The 26998-nt window shown below is 51.7% G+C and overlaps 1 protein-coding gene across 1 annotated transcript in view; it reads right to left on the minus strand.

The window, feature by feature from the left end:
• GRIK3 (glutamate ionotropic receptor kainate type subunit 3) overlaps positions 1-26998 on the minus strand; it is a 127077-nt gene that overhangs the window by 42079 nt on the left and 58000 nt on the right. Inside the window, exons 2-7 of the mRNA XM_067311619.1 lie at positions 18161-18337; positions 16872-17129; positions 15333-15514; positions 10641-10694; positions 5775-5948; positions 2892-3035 (exon numbers count right to left, since the gene is read on the minus strand). Coding sequence (XP_067167720.1) covers positions 2892-3035; positions 5775-5948; positions 10641-10694; positions 15333-15514; positions 16872-17129; positions 18161-18337 — 989 coding nt within the window. The remainder of the gene's footprint in view (positions 1-2891; positions 3036-5774; positions 5949-10640; positions 10695-15332; positions 15515-16871; positions 17130-18160; positions 18338-26998) is intronic.

The following is a 26998-nucleotide window of genomic DNA, read 5'->3' on the forward strand; positions in this document are numbered from 1 at the left end:
GTAGAAAACTACTTGCATTTATCACGGCATCCTTGTGTGCAGCATTTACCCTTGCAGTGCTGAGAAGTGCTGGGCTGCGGGGAGCCTGGATTTGGGACAATTCTAGTCAACCCCGCAAATAACCCTTATTTGCACAAACCTGCTGGTGCTTCCAGGGCACCTGGAAGCTAAAAAGAGCTGAGTACTTCCCTCCCTTATTTCAGATGGAAAGTGGAGCACAAGGGTCTAGGGATCCAAGACCTTATCCCTGCTAACGGGCTCCGTCTCTCCAGAGCAGACGTGGGAACGTTGGTAGGACCGTGCTGTGTCAGAGCCCCTCGTCCAGTTTACGGCGGTTTGACTTAAGCCCTGGGACAGGTGCCCAGAGACGATACGGAAGCTGCATTTTGGGAGATTTTCAAAGCTTGCCTGGCCAAGGCCCTGGGCAACCTGGCCTAACTTGGGAGCAGGTCCTGCCCGGAGCAGGCTGTTGGAGTAAAGGCCTCCGGAGCTCCTTTCCAGCCAGAGTTATTCTATTACTCTCTTGCTTTCCCACCGTGTATTTGCAACCCCACCAGAATTAAGGCATGCTGTGGCATTAGGGCATTAAGCATCCCCAAAGCATGCTGTGACTGTAGGATGCTCCTGTGATAGTGCCGGGCTGTCGGCAGGGATTACGACTTTACAGTCCCGTTTCGGTAACGCGCAGTTCGGTTTCTGGCTCTTTCCGCTGAGCAGCTCGGACGTGGCAGGTCCTTCCTCCCCCGGTGAACGTGTTCCCTCTCTGGGCCGGGGAGCTTGGCGCATCCCAGCGCGGGGAAGGAGGCGCCGTGCATTTGCCGGGGGAGCGGCTGCTCCAAACGCCCGCTCCCCATGCGAGCAGCGCGGGGCCGGGCCGCGGCGGCAGCGCTGAAGCCTCCCTCTCGCTGCCGCTCTGCCTTCGCCGGAGCTTAGCGAGCGCAATTACTGCGTGTGCAGGGGAAGGAGGTTCATCCCTGCAACTAGCTGACGCCGTGCCAGCGAGGGAAACAACAGGCAGGCGCTGGAGTGTGCGGCGCAGGGTAATTTGCAAAAGGAGCCAACCAAACAAATTATTTACACTGTCTTTTGGCAGCCAGCTGGAGCAGCTTTCCGCAGAAGGGAACAAAACACGAAAAAGGAGAGAGAGAGAGAGGCAGAGGGAGAAAAGATACAATCTTCAGGGCTTATTAACAAAAAAGTTCATGCTCTCTGCAATGGCAGCAACTCCTCCTTTCTCCTCCCCTCGGGCCGGGCAGCTTGGGAGCCCCTGGCGTAGGCGCCCGCGCCGCTCTGCGCCTGCCGGGGTCTGCAGACGGTACTGCAGCACAAAGCCTAATAACGATTAACAATGTACTTCTACTCCTTTATGTTTAAAAACTTTAGGGGGTTTATGGCCAGCTGTTGCAGTGCGGCCTCAATCATGTATACCATACTGCGGCCGCTTTCATAGCTTCCCACGTGAAGAGCCAGAGCCGCAGCCAGAGAAGGTTAAAAAGGCCTTAGGGTAAATGGGGCTTTTTCATCACAAAGACGTATCTGGCGGCGTTTGCAATGTCTTCCTGCAGCTCTTGCTTCCGTATTTTTGTCCTTTTATTTGCGGGCAAGCAGAGCAGAGCACGGGGTGAGCGCAGGGTGTGCGTGCGAGGGGCCCTTTGGGCAGGGCTCCTGGCCACCCCTCGCTGCGGCTTCCCTCTGCTGCAGTCCCTTGCTGAGCTATTGCTCAGGAGCACCTGCGGTTTGCGCCTGTTCGCCTGCTCTTGCCAGATGCAAACAAACAGTTATGTGGGCTGAGCAGAGAAAAATTGCCATGACTCAAAGCAGAGAGCAAATGAAGCTGCCTCCTCGCTCCCCTGGCTCCCTGCTTGCTGACTCCACGGCTCTGCCGAAGCCCTCCGTCGGCGCGGGCAGAGCTGCGTGCTGCTGCCAGCTTTGCCGCTGGGGTTTAGCTGCGCTGAATGCCCTTTGCGGAGCCTGGGCAAATGTTCCTGCGAAAGGCAAACGGCTATTGCTCCGCGGAGAGACGGTGTCGTAAAGAGAGCGGTCCAGCTGCTCCCGATGCACGAGGAGGCGAGGGCAGGTCTCGGGACAGCAGGGAGGAGTCCGGCTTGTTTTGGATGTTTTGCTGCGGCTGCACTGATGTTATTTTGAAGGCAAAGACAGGGTGTAGATGGTGCAGAAGCCCGATGCTGGCTGTTTTACAGAGGGCAGTTGCCCTTAATAGCTAAATACTTAAAAGATACTAAGCCCCCAAGTGCCATCTCTTCTTTAGACAAATATAGCAATACAATTAAATGAGCAGCCCCAAGCCTGGCCTAGACACTTACTCACATACACAACGGATATAATTCCCTTAAGGGTCATCAGTGAAACCAACCCCGGGCACCCAAGCATTGCTTCTGTGTCCTGGTTTGGGAGGCGCAGGAGGCGGCACTAGGTCATGCAGTGGTTTGGGTGGGAAACCAGGAATAGAAATCTGGACTTCTCGGTTCCCAGGTCAAAAAGCTGCCCCAAGCTACTCCAACACGCCAGATGAATTCCCTGTCAGGGGACTTCAAAGTCAGGAGAGCTTCCTCACGGCTTTATTTGACCCTGAAAATTTAAGGTTAATTTTTGGACTACTTCATGTAAAGTAGTTCCTGCTGCTATGCTACTATCTTCGCTTTCTTCTCCCACACAGAATTTTTCCCTTCTGGGTAAAGTCAGCAGTCTGATGTATATCTGTGCTTCCATCCGTTTGTACCAACCCCGGCAGGGGAGAATTTTATAATCCCGTAACTGCAGAACCTCTCTGCCATGTGCCGCCGTACCTGCACTCTGAGCAGCTGCACTGCTCCCGCTGTGGAAGTTTTGCATTAGTGGGAAGCAATTACGGTTGCAAATTATGCTTTTACCTCTTTTATGAAATTCATGAAGCGGCCACCGAACCTCCAGGCTTTGTGCCGATGGCACTGCAGGGAGTTAACAGTCATCTGAGGGGCTCGCTGGTAGCACACCGAGACGATGTGAACTGCGTCATACAACAGGGCAGCATCTGTCTAAAGTAAAGGGGAACAGCATTTGCGTTGGTGACGGTCGCGCAGCGAGGAAGCGTCATGCAGCAAGGCAACGGGGAGTCTGTATCGCGTCTCTAAAGAAGCTGCAAGATTTCCCCTCTGAATTAGCAACCTGCCCAGCGCCCACCAGACACGAGGGTTTCTCTGTCCCAGTCCTTCCCAGCTCCTCACCTCCCTGGTGTCTAACTCTGCAAACAGCCCTGCGAAGGCAGAGCTTTCTGCGCCAGCAGGATCAGGCCCTGCCGCAGGACTGGGCTCCTGCACGGTGAGCGGCTCCCTGGCACGGCCGACCGGCGCCTCTGGTCCGCTGGACGCTGCGGGCACAAGGTGGGACCGTAGGGTGGCCCATTTTCACCGGCATCTCGAGGGGCTGCCAGGAGCGCGTTCGCTTTAACGCGCGATGAGGTGGTTGCGGACCTCTAGGCTGACCTCTCATGCAAAGCACGTTCTCAAAACACGTACCTCTGCACGTGGCAAAGCCTAACGAACACAAGTGTTTTTCTGTTACGTGGCTCTTTAGACTCAAAGATCACTGTTCTCTCTCAAAATCATAGATTGTGAAAATGTCATCTGTCTGTGTGCAGCTATTCTGGGTATTTCTAATACATTTACTACTGTACTGTCAAACAAAGAAGGTAGCTATTTCTATACGTAGAATATGGTGACAGGATTTTCTTATGCAGAAAGAGAGAAAATATTATCCAGGCTACTTTATGTATAGAGAAATGAGAAACGGAAAAGTCAAATGACTTGCCTGTGGGCAGACTGAATTTTCCAAAATGACCCAGACTTTCACTGAAATCAGAACATCACAGATTTGCAACATCTTTCCGCATTTCAGTGATTTGATTTGGGGAGAGCTTCCCCTCCCCCCCAATATAATGTGATAGTTTTAAATTCAGTTTGAGGTGCCCCATCTCACCTCCAAACACTGACCAACAGAATTGGATTTATTTTTCACCCCGACGTAGTAAGTCCCACTAATGAAAATACATTATTTGCTGGCTTCACAAAGGCTAGAAAACAGATGCGAGTACAGCAGTAGCACAATAAAACAGAGTAGCACAGCAAACAGCAGGGCAAACATCTAACAGGACGCGGCCATGGAAAAAATCCTCCAGCATTGGCAACCATCCCTGTGACCTTCCCTTCCCTTTGCACCCGAGCATGAAGAGCAGGCACCTGACCTCCATCCGGTGGGCTCGGGTTTATAGCGTTAGGGACAGAAGGGCAGACTGAATTAGTCTGGGGCTGGGGGAGAGGGGTACGAGAACGCACATAAGCAGTTTCGTGGTGAATCACATACTGCGCTGCCTCGCTGAGATCAGGGCCCCGCTGGGGCAGGTGCCCTGCAGACATGTCACGAAGGGCAGGATCCCCTCCGAAGAGGCGCATGGACGGGACAGCAGGAGAGGAACCCGGGGCAGCAGGGGGCAAAGTAACTTCTGCAGCGTCGTAGGCGATGCGCTGCTGTAGTGGTAGGCAAGGCTGCGGAAGAGTAAAAGGCTGAAAGCAAACGATGGGGCTCTGCTCTAAGCGAAGGAAAGAACAAGGGGGATTTGAGGGAGCCGTTTCAAGGTGGAGGTCTGGGAGGCTGTGCTGCGTTTGGGCAGGGGTCTGGCAGCGGGAAGGAGGAGGAAGGACGAAGCCGGTCAGCAGCTGCGGGGGTCGGATGCAGCCTTGCAGGCAAGGCAGATGGGCGAGCAGGTGCTCTACCTTCAGAGCGGTAACTCAGCGGAGCAGAGCTGCCATCAGACCCTGAAAGGAGTCATCAAAACTGCAGCAAAGCCCATCTCTGCACATGGATTTGGCTGGTTTTCCATAACTCAGTCTCAATGAATTGCCTGGCCTAGTCTAGCTGTGCGCTGTGCTCCTAGTCCCTGGGAGCTGGGGCATTTGGCACCTTTTAGCAATTGCATGGGGAAATCATCAGTTGCTCTGAATCCGTGCAAGGCTGCGGAGAGCCATTCAGCTGGCTCGTCTCGTGGGACGTGGAGCATTTCTACTCCCCCATGCTGTTCCCCAGGCCTCGGTGGAGAGACTTGCACAGCAATGGCCCTGCCCTGCCCTGCCCTGGAAACCAGCCTGGAGGAGGAGCGCGTTTCCTTTCCAGACCAGGCACCTGGGGTTTGTGGCACTTAGAGCTGGTGCCTTTGCAGGTCAGCGAGCACTCGCTACATCTGCGCGTCAGGCGAGCGCAGACAAGTCCTGCTGCGCTTTAGCACAGGGCACTAGATCCAGCTGGTTGCAGCTCCCTCTCCTCTTGCTCCCAGCACAAAGTAGCCAGGGCGCTTCCCCGCTGCGCTTGGCATTCCCCAGCTCGCCCCTTTCTGGAGCTGAAAGCTTTGAATTTTGCAGGTCCTGGGGTCAGCTTTTTACTGGGAAGAAGAGAGAGGAGTGGAGGAGACCTGAGAGCTGGCTGCATCCTTAAGATGACAGCGTCGTCTCCCAAAAGTGACAGTCTCTCTGCAGCTGGGTTTGCAGAAGGACAGTGTGAATAAGGCAATACCGTGCAGGGTTTTCACCAGAGGAGCTCGCTGCATTTAGGGACAGTTATCAAAGCGTGCAGCTAACCACACTGGGAAGGATGCCTGAAATTAGCTGTTACTAGTACAAGAGCTGATAAATACAACATTTAGGTCTCACTGAACATTGCTGCCTTGCCTCCCAGTCTGGTTTACTTCCCAGACTTCATCTGTGCTTTGTTTGAATTTCTCATACCATCATGACGCCATCCAGCAGGCCCAGCTCCGCCTTGGGCACGGACTGCAGCCGCTCCATGGACCACTTCTCGACGATGGAGGCCACGTGCGGGTTCTCCACGTTGAGGATCCGGAAGCCGGTCAGGTTCACTCCAGAGTAGCGGTATGGTTCTAGGTCTAATGCATAAAGATCCTTAAAAGAGAGAAACCAGTTTAAACATTTTGTTTAGCTTTGTTTTGTTTGTCTTTTCTGTGTCAGTTCATGTCTGTGTATTGAACTGGAGGAGGCAGAGCCCACGGGAGGTGGCAGTGAGGACGGTGCCCTAATGAATTTGGTGAATTGTCCTCTCTATTGCCGTCAGTCGTTACTTGCAGAAAGACAGGACTTGTACGTGTTGGTGGAATTAGGGTGTCATATGTATGAGTTCACCTATGCCCAGCAAAGAGAAAGCCCTGCCCAAGAGCTCACTGTCTAGATAAATCAGACAAGCAAATTGTGGGGAGAAAAGCAGGACCGGGAGCTCTGTAGGAGATGAAATGGTTAGCTTGGGATCACTGCGGAGGAGTTGGGAACTGATCCCTCAGAACCTCTGGGCTGATCCCTTAACGACAGGGCCTGCAGCCCGTCCGTCCTGCAGCCTGTCCGTCCTGCAGCCGGTCGGCTGCCTGCTGCAGCGACTACTGATCGGTGCAGTCCATCACCCCGTCTGGCAAGGGTGGCCAGCAGCACTCAGGCAGTGACTCTTCTGGCAGTGGGACAGCCAGAAGAGCCTTATCGTTGCCTGCGAGGAGCTGTTTCACACGCCAGGGGTGAGGCAGTTAATAACGGCAGCAACAGTAATAAAAATAGTAATAGCAATGATTACAGTGTGCCTGAAACTGTGCAAGTATCAGGACACGAGTTGAAAGCCTTGGCCAGGGGCAGTGACTTTCTGGTGGTATCCTCAGTTCCCTGTGTGCTCCCTGGGGCTGAACCATTCAGTCCCATCTCCAAAGCTCCTAGCTTGCTGAAACCGTGAAAAATGAGGCTTGCAACCACGGCGGGGGAAGCAGAGTTCATGTATCTGAAGCTCCCTAGGGCTTTTCTGTGGAGAATTTGCTCTGAGTGCTGAAGCCCACAAGGTGCTGCAGATGACAGAATAACTCCACATTTGGAATGTCAATTTGCAGGCTGCTATCAAAGAGGAACTCAGACTCATTTCTTGACATTACGACCAGCCTACGCAGTCTGCAAATGAATGAGTGTGCCCTTTATACAATTCGAAAAAATGCCAGCCAGGCAGTCCTCAGCTCTGCTGGCAGCTACCCCGCAAGCCATCACTTGGCAGGCAGCGAGGAAGCGGGTGCTGGAGGCCTCTGCACCTCTTTAATGCATCTCCTGGCTCCGCCACGCATCTAAGTGTCACCTTCAGGTCCGGGAGGACTGGAACTCGAAGCCCAGTGACTGGTTGGAGTAGTTTGGGGTTGGACAACACGCCAAGAGCGTCCCACAGCTGTTCTGCTCGGCAAAACCCAGAGCAGCTGACCCAGGGGAGCTAAGAGCGGCCTGGGAGGGCGCCGAGCGAGGCTTCCCGGGCATTCGCCAGGGGGAATGGCAGCCTGGAGGGGCTTCGTTTATGGGAATCGTTTGCATAATGGGGCATATTTAGTCAGATGTTATCCTGAACGGTTTCTGCAAGTGTTCACTGGTAGTAAAAACGCGGGCGAGCGGGAAGGCAACGTCGCTGTCTGCGATAGGAGGATGTGGATGAAGAGGGCACCTATATTCATTGCTCTCACGAGGGATTAAAAGAACCCAAGTTTAAATACAGTATGAGAGCAGGTAGCTGTTGCAGTTTTGCATGCTACGGTCTGCGCTGGTGCGGAAGGAACGAGGGGAATTGCTGGGTGCCCATCGCTGCCCTGGGAGGCAGAGCCGCGCTGCAAGCCTGCCCGGCGCGCGGCCGTCCGCAGCGAGCTCCGCGCGCCCGGGGCAATAGGAGCGATCACCCGAAAATGCACCACCCTGAGCAAAGCGTAACAAAACCAGTGCTCGCCGACGACCGAGACTTCATCCTCAGTGGGAGAGCTAGGAATTCTTACAACTGTTTTCCTTTAATAAGTTTTGGGGTTTGATCTTTTTCTTAAATGCTGGTTTCTGACTTTGCGCCCCCAAGGTATACTGTTGATGGATGCTGTGTTTTAATCTGCAGGTGCGGCCAGGGACCAAGTCATTAATCATACCCACAGAAGAGTTCAGGGGGTTTTATTGTCTTTTTTTTTCCGCCTGAAATATTGCAAGTACAAACCTCTATGTCTTGTTAAAGGGCATCATGCAAAACAAGCCATGATGTTGACTTTTAAATGACTTACGGTAACTGAGGGCAAATAGAGTTGTTTAAGCTCAGACAGATGTTTGTATGATCTGGGTATCAGGGTGTGCAATGGGCAGTGCCTGACCCCCTGGGGCAGCTCTGTTCTTTCAGGTTTTATGTCTTTTTGTCAGACACTTCAGTTTGTTTTCTGGAAACAGCTGTGGGGAATTAATATTTGGTCGCAAAAAGGAGATGATTCCCCCTTAAAATGTAACCGCACACGACAGATTTAATCTGCAGAGCTCCAGACCTCGTAGTCCTCTTCGCACTGCTGTCAGACCGCCAGCACTGGCCACCTTTCAGATCTGCCCCGCATTTGGGGTGCCCTCCCCGTCCTGCTGCTCTCCCCTGCCCCTGCCTTTCACCAGGTTCCCGTGGAGGTCAGCTTCCCGTTAGCTCCCTTCGTGGGTCCGGTTTAGCTCTCAGCTGCAACCTGATTTATCCTCTCCTGGAATTGGAGGATAATTAGGAATGCAAGGTGATTTTCAGAAAGTTTGGGGGTTGGGGAGAGCAGCCGTATCAGCTTCTGCTCCTGCACAGCCATGATCTACAGACTGAAACATCTGGATCTGTTTTCCGCCTCATCTACGCTTCCCTTCATTCATTATTTTTTGTGCTGCAGATTAGTCGTCTCCTCTATCCTACTGCCTCTCCGGGAGTTTTATTCTCAGCGTTTCTGCGAGGCCCTTCCCTTTCTTACCTATGCTCCCATCTCTCCCAGTTAAAATCCCCAGTTTAAGCTCATCGTTCCCGAGAGGCGATGCTGATGTTTGATCCTCGCCCGCAGGAGCATCCGCAGCGCTAGGGGCTACGGCAGCAGGCGTGCGGCGCGGGGCAGGCCTGCGCGCCGTCAGCTGCAGCTCTGCGTGGAGCCCCGCTGCCCCTGCCGCCTCCGCCGCCTGCGGGTCTGTGCGCGGGCCAGCCACCCTCTCTGTACAGCACCGGGCGTAATGGCCTCGGCCTCAGATCAGGCCCCCCAGGCTGCTCTAACGGCAGTGGAAGTTGCCCGTGTACATCGCTATTTGAATGGAAAACCCACTGATGAACTCAAAACGTCATGGATCTCAGGTAGGCTTAGTTTAACAAGAATACCTGATTGCCAACACCAGTGGAAAGCTAGACTGTGTTAATTAAGCGCCTAACCGGGAGAAATGGGGTTGGGTGTGGACTTTGTAGGGCGGCTCAGAGCGTGGGAAGCGGCTCGTGCGCGGCAGTGCTGCCTTCCGTCTTCCTGCCACTTGCGGCAGAAGTGACAGCAGGCGTTGGGGAAACTTCTGTATTTGTAAGGGCTCGTTTTTACAAGCTGCTGAGAAATTCCCAGAAGTGTTGAGCTTAAGGGGGTTGTCGCTGCTCAGGACTTTGCAGGATGTAAAAGCTGTGCCTGCATTAGACGAAGACTCGGAAGGGTTTCTCCTTCTCTGTCAGAAAAGACTGAGATAAGGCCCTTCGTGTTGAAGTCAGTGAACTGTAGTCTTGCTGCCTAGCAAAACGTTGAAGCATTTCGTGCCAAGTGTTGATACACCGTACTCAGTATTGACTAGGGACCTTTTAGAAACATTCAGTATAACATAATAGACTAATTCATTAGCACCCCATGGGTCTAGTACTGTAGAAGCTGAAGCACATGCATTGCAAGCTAGGAAAACATCGCCTTAAGGAATGACAGATTAAAATATCCTTCCCATGATATAACTGTTATTTCAGGAAAGTGGCATTAATTGTGATTGCTTATCTATTAATTTATTATAATTCTTTTTTTCCCACCTCCAGGCTGTACCTACACATGAAATGTACTCTAGGCTCAGCTGGGGCTGATTAATAGGAGGTTATCTGGGAAATGCTTAAAGCTGCCTGGAATAGATAATGGCAGCAGGGGTAATTAAAATGTCTTTTGCATTTGAAAAATAAATGTTGCAGTTTTTAAGGGTTAGTTTAGTCTGTTTCTTTCCTAAAGGCAAAAAGATAAATTGGATTTCCAAAATCGCACAAAATTCAGCAGAATACTAGACAATAGCATCCTAAATGGAAATAAAAGTGGCATGCCAAAAGCCCCAAACCAAAATGCCTCCTGGAGTCAGAGGAGAACTGGCCCGTGTTTAATGAGACTGAAGTTAAATTCAAGCAGAGCTCTTCTCATGCAGAGCAAACCCGCAGTGTCGAGCTATTGACCACAGTGAGATGGTCCTGGGGTTTAAGGGAGACCTATATGAACACAGCGACACGCGTACCCAACTCTTACTGAAGCTCAGTCCCATAAATCCTGTCCGTGGGGCTACAACCCTGCAAATTCACACGTATGTTCATCTTTCAGGGTCTGCATAGTTGCCCTGAAATCAAAATGACTGAGGTGGGAAGTACAGGCATCCTTCTCCCTTGCGTTTCCCACCCCACCGCCGTAGTGTCCTGCAGCCGTACAACATGCACCCGGGGAGGGCACCCCGCCAGCCCTCCTGCTCTTAAAGTACCTCCTCGTTTTCCACTGAGGTTCAGCAGCGAGTGTAAAGGGTGTTTGCACAGATTAGATACTTTACCAGAGTGGTGAAGATGAAGTGGTAGTATTCTGTCATCATTCCCATTGCCATGGCCTTAAGGAGAGGAGGGAAAGGAGGTTAGTACGAGTGACTCCAAGAATATAACAACAGTCGTGCAAAAGAAACCTCTAAAGAGCTGATTTGGTGAATGTGGCAAGAGACATCCCCGGAAGCACAGAGGCTGGATTCTGGATCGATCAGTGAAGTGTTTAAGCATGTGCTTGGCCAGCAGCAAGCACGTGCTTAAGTGCTGAACTGAGCTGTGGTCTTCAAACCTTCCTGAGACGGTGGCAAAGCCGGAGTGTCCAGCTCCCCCGGACACTGGGGAGTTTCTGGGTGCTGTTGAGCCGCAGAGAGCCGGGACACCCGACTGCAGCACAGCCGTGCTCCCGCATCCCGCAGAGTGCAAATCCTCACGGGCGCAGGCTTGCTTCTGCTGGAGTAACCGAATTTCCTTCTCTGGTACTCAAACTATGGGCAATCTTACAGAAGCCTGTGCAGAATGACAATAAAGCAGCTGATTCTTACGGTCACAAGACCATGTGCTGGCTTAAAAAGCTAGAGTAAAAGGTCTTTTATTTCCTATAATTGTATTTCTGTTGCTCTGCATCTCCTGTCCCTCAACGTCCCTGCATACAACACTTTAGGTAAGGCAATGTGCGTGTCCATCCTTTCTGAGTACAATAGCGAGAAGAGTCTAATTACCATGCAGGACCGGATTTAGAAATGCTTCTTGGGTCAGTAAAGGTGTGGGGAGGAGGGAGGACATCTCCCATCCCTCAGCCCTCGGAGGTCGGGTCTGTGCCTCCTGGCTCTCAGCCGGATCAAGCTCTAGGGCGCAGCCCTGGCACAGGGATGGTTCATGCACATTGCTGGGATTTGCATAAATGAGCACGGGACAAACTGTGCAGTTCTGTGAGGTTTATCACAAAATCATTAGGGTCTAAGGGGACCTGGAGGGGATTACCCTGTCCAGGCCCTTCACCATACAGAATGGAAATACGTTTCTGTGAAAAGGGTCACCTTGAAATCGTTCTGAATGAAGGATGTACCTATGGTTTTGATTGTGGTGCTGATTCTGTGAGCATGTTTTCTGGAGAAACATATGCAAGAGTGCTTTAAAATCTCCACTGATGGGAAAGGAGCTACAAGTCCCCCCAGGAAATACTTGCTTCCCTTGCTTTTCTGTTCGGTGTTGCTAAAATTACTAGGCCAGAATTTGGCTCCAAGGAATAAAGTGACAGTTTGAAAAGAAGCAGGATGTCAAAATCATGGGAAAAAGAAAGGATACAGATTATGAGCCTAGATATTGTAGCTCTAGAGTGGGACTTGATCCTGTGTTTTGTGGCCTGGGATACCCTTTAGAAGCTGTGTCCGTGCAGCACTGTGCTTGCATCCCTCCTCCTCCCTGTCCAGGCTGGTGGGTCTGCAGGGCTGTGTGGTAGGTCTCTCCTGACCTGCCCACTCGAGTGCAAAAACCTGGAGCACACGAGATGGTGTCCTGATATGTGGCCAATGTGCGCTGTCAGGATCACAGCCGTGGGGCGCGCACAGAGCAGTGCAGATGTAGCCAAAGAGATGATGCAAAATCAGTCGAGAGAAAGCAAAAGCATGAGATTTTGATTCACAAGGTGATGATTCCATAGCTGACTCATCTCAGGGGGGGATAAAAAGTCCAGACTTGCTATAAGAAACAAGTGCCAACTTCCAAGTACTTGCAGTCTGTGTGCAGAAAACATCTGGGTTTGCAGGGGAATAAATAAATGATAAACCTGGTGGATAAACTACAGCAAACACCAGGAGGAGAATGGGAGCTCCATTAAAGTGAAAGCAGGCACATCTGTGCGGTGCAGAGTGCAGCAACTGTTCAGAACCGGCTGCCAGGAAGAAGAGAGAAGCTGGGGATCTAGAGAACAGATGTAAATCATTAAAAAGTGACCAAAAATGAGCAAGGCCAGAAAATCTTGGATAACATGGGAAGGTCTTATGAGCAGGCTTAGCACTTCTGTAAGAGTTTTCTGAAATGATTTATTTGTCCAAGAGGGTGAAATAAGGAGTGGTTTGATGTCTCAGTCGTTCCAAGAAAGGCAGACTCGCTAGATAAGGGCCACTGTCACCTGCACCGCTCTGTGCCCTGGAGCGGTTGGGTCACGGTTCATGGATTACTCGTGTTTAGCAGTACTGCCCCGGTTACCTGCGAGCGGCCGTGCTCCTCGCCTCTTTGGGGAGGATGTTACCCGAAATAACGTGGGAGCAAGATCCGGACGGCCTCGAGGCTGTGCGCTTAGCCTGAGCTGCCCTAACGGCAGCAGTTGTCCGACCATTTCGTGTCGCCTGAAGATGGACGGTTAACGCGAGGTGTTGGAAATTTCAGCGCAAGGCTTGGGAGAAACCTCTTGTCATTGGTGCTGCGTTAGGGCTGGCAGAGCGGTGGAGAAACCGCAGGTCTTGCCTGCCAGGAGGAAGCACTAGAGGCCAAACGTTTGTGTATTTAACTGGTGTATTTACTAAAATGTTATAAAGGGCAAGTAGTAATAATAATAAAATATATAAATGTTAGTGTTTCAGGAGAGGATTCAGGCCTGTGAATTATCCGTTCTGGACACACAAAACCCGGGGCTGCTTTCCCTGCTGCCTCGGCAGCTCAGGTTTGCTGCGAGCTGTTGTTCTTCCAGCAGTGCAAAGCAAAGGCAAAACTGTCTGGTCTGTGCAGAAGCTTTTGCTTTTACTCAGCCCTGACTTCAAGTGAATATTCGGATCACAGCGCGAGGAGGGCAGTTTTTTAATAGGGATTTAGGGGCATGTTTTTCTAGTCCGTCCTATGGAAAAGACAAAAGCTGTTTCACGAGTGAGGATGGCTGCTCCAGATGCGCATTCCTCACTTCAGGGAGAAAAGTTAGGAAAAAATGAGGTTTCTGAACGTGCTAATCCTTCTGCAAACGCGAGTGCTAAGAGTGACCGAGACAGGAGGGTCAGCTCCACGCAGAGCCTTGCAGGGTTAAACCACAGTGTATGCAGATAGGCAGAGGAGCCAGCCAGGGCATGAGCTGGGGTTATACACCTTCCCAAGCTCTGAAAACATTTAGTATTTTTTTCTTAAGCAAAAATACACTGTATAATATTGCAAAAAAAGAAATCCCTGGTTTGCGTCCTGAAAAAAGCCCCCTACGCAGAAACAGAGCCAGAAGGGCTCAGGAAAACTTGTTTCCCTCTAGTCCCCCCTCTCCCCCGTCTTCCTCGTTCTGTACTCGCAGCCGTGAGCAGAGCAGATGGCTCAATAAACTATAATAAACTGCGTAATAAGTGAACAGCACCAAACACAGCCAGCATGTTAAAATAATAGGCAGGAGACGATGAGTCCTTCATACCGCTTTGTTTGATAACCCCCCCCGGCTTTCACGTTTCTCTGAGTGCTTTCCTTCATTTTGCACCAGACAGGCTGCGGGAGAAGCCTCCTCCCCTGCGCTCGCTCTCGCAGCCCTTCGGGGGATTTGTTTAATCGCTCTCGCAGTCTCTGGCTGCGCTGGTATGAGCAACGCTTCTGCTGGCTGGTTTTAGCGCTCTCGGAGAGAGCGTTTTCCTCTGCCTCTTGTTGACCCTGAACCGTAACGGCACATGGATACGGGGAGGACCGGGGTGAGCCACAAACCTTCCGGTATGGGGAAGATGCCAGTGGAGGAACTAAGGGAGAAGGAAAAGGGGCCGATCAGTGGAAAATCACTGACCTCTGGCTTAAAGCCCAAGAATTACACACAGTGTTCGGAAACGGACACAGAAGGCAACCGCCCTCCGTTCTGCCCAAATCTGTGGTTTCTTGCATCAAGACACACGAGTATGCGCATAACTCGGAAAATACCTAACCCGAATGAAGCGTTTGATACGTGGCCCCTCTGCAGGCTCCTGTATTCACAGCCTGGGGGAATGAAGCAGCACGGAAGGGAAAGAAGATATTTAAAATCAGCAAGCATGAAACGCGAGGAGAAGGCTGAACGAGCAGTGACAGAAGTGGCCCGGAGCAGGATTTTCCCTGGTCTGTTGTTGGCTGAAAGCGAGAGAAGCCAGAGCTGCGGGCAGGCAGCTTGGGCACTCGTGGGACCGGCCGCGGCAGCGCGCCTGCAGACGGGATGGGGGCACCCGGCCCGTCACATTCTCCTCCCACAAAGTTTTTGTTAGTTCTTATGGACAGTCGCTTTTTGCTGCTTCCAGTTTTCCAATGAAGGCTACATTTTCTGCAGAAATCCAATAGTATCCTTAAAAAAATGAAATTCAGTGAAAATTGCAGGTTTTGACCAAAACAGTGTAGACAGGTTTATTTCCCCACCTTTATTACTAGCTGTGTATCTGTCTTTCGGCTAACACTGCTGAAAAAGCAAAATATCAAAATGTTTGGGTTGGGGGGCAGGGGGTGTTTCTTGGCGGTTATGTTGAGCTGCACCCTGATCTTGACTTTGGTATTTCCTTAGTACTTAACGGTGCCACCTTCATGTTTTTCTAAAACGGCCCTTTGTTTCAAAACCTGCATTATCAGACCTAAAGCTAAATTTGCACGTTGCACGTTTAGCGTAGCTGCGGAAGGCTGACGGAAAGGCTGCGGGTCTGCCCGTCCCCTGAAGGGCCCGTCGGCAGGGCTCTCCCCAGCGCCGGCCCTCGGCGGCCCCGGCGTTTTGCCCCCGTCACCGCCCGCCGGCTCACCTGCTTGAGGATCTGAGCCGCCATCACGTGGCTGCAGTCAAAGATGATGCGAAATTCCCTGCCCCGCTTCATCTCCTTGAGCAGAGGCCTGGCGTCGTCGGTGTCCAGCGGGAGCTGGCGGATTTTCAGGCGGATGTTGTACCGCGACGGGGCCATGATGAGCTCTTGCAGCCGTATGAGGCCTTCGGGCGTCGCACAGAGACAAAGCCACAGCGTTATAGGGAAGTCTGCCTTTGCCGTGCAGGCTGGGTGTCACGCGAGCTATGACTTTCTGGTATTGTTTTATGGAATGCAATCAAGACCTTCCTCCCTCCCTCCCTCAAATGACCATTCTTAAAGATATATCAAAGCAAAGCTGTCATCTGTCAATCACTTAAAAACCCAGCTATTTAGAGAACAGTTGTCCTCAGGCAGAATGGCTTTTCCTGGCATTTCCATACTGCCCCTGCATCCAGCTAAAATAGAGCTCGGGTCCATGCACCGCTTAGGAGGAGTCCTCATCTTTGACATCTCAGGGATCGTGACATATTTTCTTAAGGAAATACACCCGTAAGAAAGGACAGAATGTGCTAACCAGCTATACAGTAAATTAAAATCCATAATATTTGCCATGCACAACAGCAAAAGAAAACAATCAAAATTTGCCTAGATCTATGAATAGCATAGTTTGCAATGGGCACTTAGTCAGAACTTGTAATTTCCTGCTCCCCTTAGAATTCATTTCTCTTCTACGCAGAAGGTGCAAAGCCGTGCTGGATGCAGCTGATTAGGGATTACTGGGATCTAGCATTGCAGGAAGAAACTCAGCAGAGGCCTAGTGCAAGGAGGACCAGAGGCTGCAGCGTGTCCCTGTGCGTAGCAGAAGAAATGCCTGAGAATATGCCACAAAGGGAACATGCTGTGACCCACATTGGCAGAACAGGAGTGTCACGCTGCATTTTCATCAGCCCTCCCCTAAAGAAACCATTTGGTTCTGTGGAATTGGGTTGGACAGGGTATCCAATACGTCTTTCGTTTGGGGACTTTTTTTGATCTACAGTGCTGTGCAGCGCTTTGCTTTGTTTCAATGTCAACAGTATTCTTTACGTGAAAAACTTTGTCAGCTATGTTTTACAGAATTAGCCAGAAAACAAAAAGCTTTCCTGAGCTGCTTTTGCTTTTAGCTGGGAAACTGCATCCCAAATGGCAGCCCCAGACCAAGCACTTTGCATGCGTGGACGCCCCTGCAGTGCCGGATAGCAGAGAGCTGAGCCAGGTTTCACCGGCGGTCGACTAATCCCCCCCGACCCGTTGTTGGCTGCGGTGGTGCTCAGGGTTACCCAGTTTTTGAAGAGCTTATGGAAGAAATGCTTTAGAAAGAGTGCTGAGGGCCTCCTGCAGCCCTGGCCTGAGCGCGTGGGGAGCCGCCGCTCTTGCCGTGCCCTGATAGCTGCCTGCGAGGCCCTGTGCTCCTAAAAGGGTTCCTTGGAAAAGCTGCTAAACGGGACCACAATAAGGAACCTCCCAGATTCCCGCTTTGAGAGCAGCCCCGGTACCTACCTGTGCTGTCGTCGTAAACCACGGTGGCTGACCTCCATTTCAGGTACTGCACCAGGTCCAGAATGGCGTGGCTCAGGGAAGCGTAGTCGGGGTACAGGTTGACGTAGAAAGTGTCCTTGTTATCCAAGGGGTGATGCTTCCACCGAAGCTGTATGTGGGGGACTTCCAGGGCATTGCAAATGGACTGAACGGCGTTGGTGCAGGAGCCTTGCGAGGGTCCGAATATTGCTACAACGCCGAGAGCGAGCTGGTCGCAGGCTGGAAAGGGAAGGGAGCGAGGATGTCAGCGAAGGGGAGGACACGGCTGCCGGAGTCGAGAGCCCGGGGCCGGCGCTCGTGGCACGAGCTGCCCTAGCCACAGTGCTGCAGCACCGGTCATGGTACTGGGGAAGGACCGAGCAGCTTGCGGGCCGGTAGTCGAGGCTGCGGGGGGTGAAACATGCTCCGGGGCGATGCTGCCCCTTTCACTCCCTGCTTAGGCAGTATTTCCACTGATCTTAACTGCGGGTGCTCCAGAGAGCAGTTACGACTTCGTGTGAGTAAGGGCAGAGCCTGCCCAGTTCGAACAGCCCTGAGGGCCGTGATGGGACACAAAGGTGGTCAAAACCACCCTGAGAAATGCATTTTCCCATCAATTTTAATAGAAAATGTTCTGCAAAATAATGGTTTTCATAGCACTGTTCAAGCTTTCACTGAGAAATTATAACAATCGCATTTGGGGCATGAGGAATTTTTAGGGGAAAAACATTTAAGATTTTTAAGGCAGAAGCAGGTAGTTTCTGAAGTGGCCCTGTGTACCAGAGCAAAAGGGCGGCAGCTTCCTCGTGTAGCACCGCGCGCCGACAGAGCTGCGTCTCGTTAAGGGGCTGAGGAAGGCGCAGCCCGGCTCCGAGGCCCGTTCCTGCCCTCCCCTTCAGTACTTTGCTCTCAAGTAATTCAAACGGGCTGTTACCGATGATAAAAAACGACCGTCTGTTATGAAGAGGGGGATTTCCACAGGAGGGGTCTGCGGGTTGCGGGGGTGCAATAAGACGAGCAGAGGCACGGCCTGCGGACCCTTGCGCGGGGCGAGAGGCAAACGCTGAAGGAGGTGTGTGAGGTTGCAGAGGGAAAAGCGTACTTGTCCCTAACGTTAAAATGCCTCCGGAAGGCCAGTTCCCGGAGGCTGGCAGCCTGGATCACTGAACACAGCAGGATGAAATGGGCTGCTGGTTCCTAAGCCAAACCATGCAATTTCTTTTGCTGAGTAGATGACCACAAACCTGGTAACAAGAGTGATATGCTCTTACCTTTCTTAGTTGCTTCGAAGCTGTCGTGGAAGTGTATCCTCTGAATGTCATAGGTTAATGTCGTGTTAGGCAACAAAGTTCTATTTCTGTTAATAATATTGGCAGAAAATCTAAAGGCTTGCTCTTCCGCACTCATAACCTGGGCGTTGGGGCCATCTGCGTACTCAAAGATTCCTCCTGAAAGACAAGGCGAGACCGAAACAGAATTAAACCTTGCAAAGGTTGGTTCGTAATCTTGTGCAACAAGGACCAGAAAGGACCCTTGGACAAATCTGTGACATTTGCAAGCTGATCAAGGCGCGCTCCCAGGACATTTCCTCGACCAACATAAAGGCATGAAACGTTTGGTTGAGCTAATCTTTGTTGTAACATGCAAGTTCATAAAAGCATTCAGAATGCTAAGTTTTTGGGGCAATATGGGAAAAATTTAAAGTCTTGGAATATTCAGAACAGACAGAAAAGTAGCATCCCATGAAACTTTAGCACCAGATCTTGAGAACTGAGTGTTATAACTCAGCTGAAGAGATGCTCCAGGATTGCCCTGGGCAGAGTTCCCGCGGGATAACGCTGCTGCCGCTGCCCTGCACTCCCATCTGGGCCACACTGTGACGCTTCCCTGCCGTGTCCGTCCGTCCCCGAATCCTCGCAGAGGACGCAGGCGGTGCAGCCATGCTGCTCGCTATTTTTAGTGCTGCTTTTAGGGCCTTTCTCATCTTCTGTCATTCCTCATGTTTAGTTATCCAAGTTCTTAATTCAGACCAGCAAAGACTTCTGAATTTGCCTACCCTACAGCTTATCTGCTCAATAATGCACATCTTGAATGCATGCTTCCCAGTGTTCAGAAGTTGTTAATGCCATTACACCTCCCCAAGGGCAACAAGCTTGTGTCACGGTATCGCTAGCGTTCTTGGCTCTGCATCTGTAAGTCTTGTCCTCAGTTCCCCACTGGCAGCCTCTCTAATTGAAGTAACTCAGTGCACGCTCAAATTATGTAATTGCATATTCTTGTTTCTGAGATGTGGGAACGATCTTATGCCCCTTATAGAACCATGGAAAGACACATAAACCTTGTTTTATCTTATTAAAAAGCAACCCAAAATTAATGGATGAGTGAGATAAGCAAATGCAATTGGTAACAGATGGTCTCTGGGTTCATTAGCAGAAAGAAAATCTTCCTCTTCAATTTGAGGTAGCCCTAAAATGTTTTGTTATAGACAACAGATGTCTAGTCAGCCCTCCTACTTTTTAAGCAGCTGCATGAGTCCACCTCCATCGCTCTCACTTTCATCAGTGACGCGCAATAGAGGGATCAGACGTACTTCAGCCTCCTGCCCAGGGCTGGGTGCAATAACTCTAGAGAGCGTTAAAAAGCACTGGGAGATGGTCCTGCTTCTGACTTGCCTACTCCTCATGCTCTTGGCCAGTCACTTCCCTCCTCTTTTCTTGCAAACTTTGTGCATCTGTGTCCCCAGCTGTAAAGTGAGTGTAGTCATTAATTTGCATTCATAAACATCCAAAAGAAAAAGCAAGCTAAAATCCAAGTAAACATTTGAATTATTCACTGCATGTCTCTGGTAGAAAAAAGTATTACTCATCTCAGTGCTAACATGGGTGTAAAAGAGGGGGGAAAAAAGAAAAAGGTGCTGAACGTCATTCTGGAGAGGCAGTTCAGTCCCTTGTAATCTTCAGCAAGTCACTTGCGACCAGATTTTCAATCTAGAATGCTTAAAAATGTAGACAGGAGCCTACCAAAATTGTCCAGGTGCCTGATTCTCCCTGGATCGTGTCAAAATACTTAGTTATTGACCAGTGGAAGGAAAATTATTCCTCATAAAAATTTGCAAGGTCTGGTGCCACAGTCTAAGTTTCTTAGAGCAAGGAAAGTTCATGCACGATGTTACCCCAGAAACAATGAACGGAAATAAAGCAAACGCAAGATTCACCCTTGTCTTTCTGCTCGAAGGTTTACCGCCCAGAACATTTCAGCAAAGGAATTTTTGTTTTCCAGCATCGTGCTGAATACCTAGGTTCGCGTTACATGGGCTGTCGAGCAGCCGACCTTGTGGCTCCTCTTTGCTCAGAGCCTCAGGGCTGCTTTTGAGCATGTCTGATTATGATACAGTGGGAGGACGGGGTATGCGGATTATTGGTGTTTGATCCCAAATAAATTAACGTTCCAGACCCCCAATTGGATATAACAGGTTTCTTGACAGAAAAGGATTTTCTCTGCCACCACCCAACGACTTGAATTTGGCACCCGGCGACGAGCAAGCAGACAGGCACAAATGATGCATTTGTGATTATACTGCTGGCTGCTGAATACGTTGGGACAATGTGAAACCTCCTGCCGTTGCCGCGGTGGTGAAGAGAAGCCACCGCATACAGCAGGCTGCTCTTTTGGCTGGAAACGCTGGAGGAAAGCAAGCAACCGATGACAGGGCTCTCCGTAGCGCTCGGATGTGCTGAAAAAAGCAACGCGATGGCACTTGGCAGTGCTGCCTGCCGTCTCCTGGAGATCACGCGCCGCCTTTCTCTTAGCTGCGCGTCTCTCCTCCAGATCTGCTCGTTTCCATCGTTAGTTAAAGAGCCTAAGACGGATGCTGCCCAAACTGATGACGAGCACCTTCATGCGGCGGGCGCTGGTGCTGCTCGCAGCGGGCGACAGGGGCAGCACTGCCTGGCGGCAGGCGTGTGCTGCACGCGGCACGGCGCGGTGCAAGCCGCTCGGTCATTGCTTAGTTTGTTGCGGTGATGCCTGTGGCCCTGCGTGGCCCAAGGTCCCAGCGCGGCCCGAGGCCCCTGTGCAGCCGGCTCCCGGCCGGCCGGGGCTAAGGGCCGTCCCTGCCCGGCGGAGCAGAGGGGGCCCTTGCCTGGTGGTGGCCGAGCAGCGCCGGTAGGGATTTGCCCTGACACACGGGAGCGTTTTGCTTCGAGGCAGAACCACGTCCGCTGGGGTGGTGGGTGCTAGCGGAGATCGGTGTGCTCGAATTCTCTGAAACGCGCCCTCGCGCTGCCGTAAAAGCAAACGTGTCGGCTCGGTGGAGCGGTCCGGCAGCGTCCGAACGTGGTGAGCTTTCTCTGCGCTCCCCAGCGAGCGCCTCTGGGCCTTGTGACAGCAACTTCACTGGGGCTTTGCTCTTATAAAAATACAGAAAGTCAATGGGCTATAAAAAGTCAACAACAAAACGGTTTCCGCTTTTATATGCTATCTATAAACAAGCTTCATCTGAGATACTAAAACTAAAGGACCTTTAGTGTTGGTGTATTTCTCTAAACCATTTCTACCTCCACAAAAAGCATTTCAAATGTCTCGCAGATTAATTGATACCGCTCACTTGATGCGGTGCTAACGACCTTTCCTGGCATCACCCCGTTGCCTGTTCAGGTCGCAGCGTCCCCTTCCTCCTTCCCCTGCCTCCTGTAGCTCTGCAGGCAGATGAGAGGTGGCTGCGCTGCAGCCCCTTGCGCTGGCAGCTCCCCTCTAGGCTGCCAGAGCGGCTCCGCAGTGTCTTCCCGATGTTCCGGAGAGCGTAATTAGCTGCCTAATTTATCCAGGAGGGGCCGTGCTGTTTCCCTGACCAGCCGATAAAGCCCACAGATCTCGTACTGCAACGTGGTGTTTAACGCGCGCTGAGTTCTGACAGCTTCAGGTTGGGCTTGTTTGCATATGTAATTTCTCCTGAAAACTTGCTTTTTGCTCCATGTTTGTGCAGCATTTAGTGCAATGGGATCCAGATCTGGGAATCGGCCCCAGGACAAGCTATAGATACCATCTCGGGCAGAACAGGACCAAACCCGATCAACCTTTGTCACTTAAATTGTACATTTTGGGTTGACGGCATCATCCACCCGCTTGATTTTGGCAGCGGAAACCCGACAGAGCCCCATGCTCCAAACCGCCCCGTGCCCTGCCCAGCCAGCGGGGGACCCGGGGGACCCACCGCGTCCTCACGTGCTTCGTCCCGCCGGGGACGACAGGCAGCGACAAGCCGCTGTTCTCGCAGACTGCAGGTGTCGGCACCCGCTGCGTTCCTGGCTTTGAAAACGGGAAGAGAAGGTGTTTGAAGCTGCCTTCAGCAAAGATCTTAAGCCTGGGCCTGCCCAGCAACCCGAAGGCTGCGCGCGTCGTGTCCTCCGCTGTGCCGAGACACGTCTAGTGTCTCCCACCAAAGAAACACGTTTCGCTGCTGCATGTCAACAAAAGGAAAACGCGTTTGATCCTCGACAGCCCCGTCGAGGAGGAGCCGGCAGAATTTTGTCTGGCTGCAAAGTGAGGGCGGAGGATGCTCCTTAGCACGCACTCAGGGGAAATAAAGACTTCGGTGTTTATCTGATGGATAATCACACGAGTTTTCTTACAGATCTTTGGTGAGCGTTATCTGTTCTGTGTTTTCCAAACAGACATCTCAAGGCATTTTAGCTCTGGTGTTTTCTAAAATATGTGGTGGAAGGCAAGGGGAGGAAAAGCTAAGGCATCGGATATTAACGGTGAAAAACAATACGTATTCTCAATTATTACTTTGCTTCAGAGCAAGCTAATTGCTCTCCAGAGAATGTCAATCAGCAAATGAGAAAGCACACTAATTGGAACCAACTTCATGTCTTATTACTTCATATTATTTTATTTTATTTCATGACCATTGAAGTTGCTGTAGAGTTGGGGATTTTTTAAAATTCAAAATGAAAATCTAAAGCAAATGTCTGAAACTACCTTTTAGATCTCAAATCAGAAAAGTAGTAGTATGGCCAGGCCACCGGGAACAAAGCGGGAGCTGCACGTGAAGGGAGATTTAGCTGCAAGACGCAGGAGGATCTCGCTCTAGAAGAGAGCTCTAGCAGAAAATTAGTCAGGGTAAAATCCAGATCCCATGAAAGAGCAAAAATCCCACCGATGTCAATCAGACCCATCCCAGGTCTTTCTGCATCTAGCAGAGATCCGCTATATAGCTCCCTCTCTTGAGGGGATGATGCTGGCAGAAGACCTTTGAAACGGCCCCACGAGTGAACCGAAACGAAGCCTCGGTCGTTGGGACGGGAATCCTGCCGTCGCGATTGAGCTTCTCCTTAGCTGCACTGCTCAGCCTGAGTGCAATCGGAGTTATTTTTAGCTTTGCAGAAAGCTAAGTCGAGCGAGTCAAGGTATTTTAGGTTTTTACTTTCTCTCCCCTTCCCCTGTTTAACAAAACAAACAGCTTCGTTCTCAGAAAAAAAAATTCAATAGCGCTCGGTTTGTGGTGTGATCTCTTATCTTTTACTCCTTATAAAACCACCGAGTTATTTAGCTTTGAAGAACAACTATTTCTGATAACACTTTTCTCTCCCCCGCTGACAGTGTTGTTAACACATTTAGACAGCTTTCTGACAGTCACTTTCCATGTGACATCCTGGAAGAAATACTTGTTTTGAAATAGCTTTTACTAGGATCCAGGCAGCCCGAGGTGCTCCAGAGACTCCAGAGGAGGAACCGAGAGGTCCCGCTGGAGTCTCCTGGGCCTTTCCGTGCCCGCGGGTCTGTTCTGTGCCTTTTTCCTCTGAGGTTGCAAAATAAAATACCCGTCGTCCTGGGCAGCAGGGGTGGCTGCAGCGGGACCGTTTGTCCTCTTTTGATCTGTTCTGTTTCGGGGACGACGTTAACAAGCAAGAGTCAGGACTGGGACGCGTTATTTAATGCTTCGTCCTCCCGGGTGACGCTCGGAGAGTCCCAGAGCCGCGAGGACTGCGAGGAGAGCCTTCCTCCAGGGCAAGGCTGAGAAAAGTCATGCTCCTGCTTTTATCCCACCAGTCCAACAGGCAGAACGTCACCGTGATGGTGCAGGTCTCCTGCAGGGCTGGTGTTTATAGCAAGGAACAAGTCAGCACTGGCGGGAGGTAGAAGAGAATTGTCCCAGCACGGGGTCTGCGTCCCGGGGAAGGAGCTACAGCTCCCAGAGACGACGGCCCATTCGGCGCCTGGCCGAGGCAGCCTCTAATACAATAACATGGACTGCGATGAAAGCAGCGAACTCCGGAAGGGAATAAAATCACCCAGGAAAAAAAGGAGGAAAAGCAATAACCAATTTGTTTGCACAGAATTCTTCCATTTTCCCTCAAGGAGCTGCTATGATGAAAGCTTCAGGAGTAAATGCCACTGAAGATGGAGTTAGTCCCTTGCTCAGCCAGGCGTTGAGTGGATCCCCTGTGTCTGATGGCAGTGCCATCTGGTGCACTCCAAACAGAACAAACTTGTTCCGCAAATTGATTAACGAGGAAGACGGCGTCCAGGAGAAGCTGCCGACTCCCACCCTCAGCCCCTGTTCAGCCGAGAGCCCCTTGTGCCGCCTGGGGACCCCGGCACCCCGAGGACGTCTGGGGTCCCTCTCCCCGATCCGTCGCAGTCTCCCACCTAACCTTGTATGTCGGAAACCCAAGGTCAAACTGCAGCACCTTCCTTAGCAGTAACCGTAACCCGAGGTTTACGCCCCGTGGCAGCACCGTGGGTGAGCTCAAGGCGAAAGCAGTCCAGGCTCTGCTTTGTGCAATAAATAGAGCTCACAAGCTTGTTGGAACAGGCCTTCTGGGGACGTAACTGAAAAAGCTGTCTTAGGTGCGGCGGTCGCTTTCTGGTTTTGACGGAGCAGCGGAGAGGAAGGATCTGAATTCCTGTCCTCTTAAGCTGCTGCTGATCATGCATCAGCCTTGTCGCTTCAGCGCGGCGCTGCTTAATGTGACGCAGCACAGCCGTGTATCCAGAGCCGTCTGAGGCTCCGTAAACACGTATCCCACAAAAGAGACCGCTGGCAGGAATGTGCCGCCTGCTGCTTCCAGGCCTGGGCTGCCCGGCGCCCGGGGGGTTGCTCTGTCCGCAGGTGCCGATCGGTTCAAAACCCAGGAGGAGGATTTTCCTTATCCTTTTCTTTTACAAGAATTAAGAAGGAATTGGGCTCGTCCCTAGACAGCCCAACGTTGCTCTCCTGGAGCAGGTTCGCGTGTGCGCGGCGCTTTCCGAGGGCTCCAAAGCGTGAGCCTCGCCGCCGCAGAAGCCCTCGGTGCCCCCGGCCAACTGGGCGTCTCTGCATGCACCGTGTCCCAGTGCTTGTTGCGGCCGCGCCGCGGTCTGGTGCCCTGGCACGGCCGCGGGTGCTTCTCCACTGCTCGCACCGGATTTATTCCCCGAGGGCCTTCGAAAGAGGCGAGACGTGGCGGTGGGAGGGCGGGAATTGCAGCTCCGGTGCTGCTTCGAGCCTCCTCGCGCGCTCAGAGGGAGGGCTGCCCGGGCCCCGAGGCACCTGGCAGCTTCCCCGTTCCCTCCCAGCGCCGCTGGAAGGCGAAGGGAAAATCCTGATTCCCGTCTGCGAGCCACAGCGCAGGGCCGCGTCGGAGAGGCTGTTTCTCCCCGCGGTGGTGTCCGGGGCAGGGCGGCTCCCTGCAGCCTCCTCGCTGCTCCGTGAGCTTTCGCAGGCATCAGCCCAGCTGAGGTTGGAGCCGCCGAACAGGAAATAGCGTTCCCAGAGCCTTGGGTTTAACCCCGTTCTGCAGCGTGATGAAAGACTGGGGATTTGCTGAGTAATGCCGAGAAAATGAATTGAAGCAGAAAACCAGATATGCAAAATTTGTGCGTCCTTTAAGGATGGATTTTCTTGTTTGCCAGGACAGAAGGTTCAACTACAGGTTGATCCACTCCAAAGTGTGTTCCTAAGAGACGGTATCTCTCTTTTTTTTATTTTGACATTAAATATGCAAGATCTTATTTCATTTGCACTGTATTAGGTACTTCATGTCATAAGGGGTGACATTCTCTTCTGTATATAAGCTGTTTAACAGATGAGCAGTCAAGTGGCAAAGAAATACATTATTAATGTTTCTGGTTAAATTAACTGATTAAAAACACTGTAGGTAAAACGTACGTATCAGCACTTTACTCACAGTAAATGAGAAATTAATGGAATAAGGCGGCTTGTTTTTTAATGAAAAGTAGATAGGGATGGTCTAAAAAGGTATGCCACCTTTGATGGAAATTGCAGGTTGGGTCTGTGGGACCCGTCGGGCTTGGTGCCTCCTTGGGACCGTTCAGCGAACAGCATGGATTTGCTTCCGCGTGTGTCCGAGGCACAGGGATGGGGCAAGGCTGGGCCGGGAACCTTCCCGCGAGGACCTGCTCTGCGCTGTGCCCTGCGTCCCTGCGTCCGGCTGTGCCATGCCCTGTGTCCGACTGTGCCATGCCCCGTGTTGGGCCGTGCAATGCCCCACGCTGAGCCGGTGCGTGCGGGAGCTGCAGGAGCGCTCCACGTCGGCAGCACTCGCCCCGCGCCGGCTCACCCGGGCGGCCCCCGAGCGACCGTGCGTGCATGCGTGCACATGTGCACGCTGCTTGGAGCTCCTGGGAGCAAACCACTGCCGGCGCGGGGTCCGGCGGGCAGCGTCCACTCTGCCGTTCTTTGAACGAGCGGCGCTCCTGTTGCACGTTTGTATCTGAGAAGGAGCGTTTATCACCGCAGCAGCGCGCAGCCCTGACCGAGGGAGCGGATCAAAGCACTAATCTGAGATCAAAGGCCTTCAGCAGTGCTACAACAGAAATGAATTAAGTTAGCAACGGATTTGTTAATGATATTTACATTTCTAATTTGCATGATACATGATTAAAATGAAATGGGCATTTTTACTTTTTAAGCAGCCTCAATTAATTAAAAAAAAAAGCCGCATCGTAATCTCCTAGGAGTAGCTTCCCATCATTCAAGAAAATGCCAAGAAACCTTTGATTTGCCAGAGAAGCAGACCATAGCGTCCTCAGCTCTCCGCGAGTGGCAGAGGTGTGCCGGCCCGGGACACCCCGAGGGCAAACGCTTCCGGGAGCATCGGCGC

The sequence above is a fragment of the Apteryx mantelli genome, chromosome 27 (genome assembly GCF_036417845.1).
Source record: "Apteryx mantelli isolate bAptMan1 chromosome 27, bAptMan1.hap1, whole genome shotgun sequence".
Taxonomy (NCBI): Eukaryota; Metazoa; Chordata; class Aves; order Apterygiformes; family Apterygidae; genus Apteryx; species Apteryx mantelli.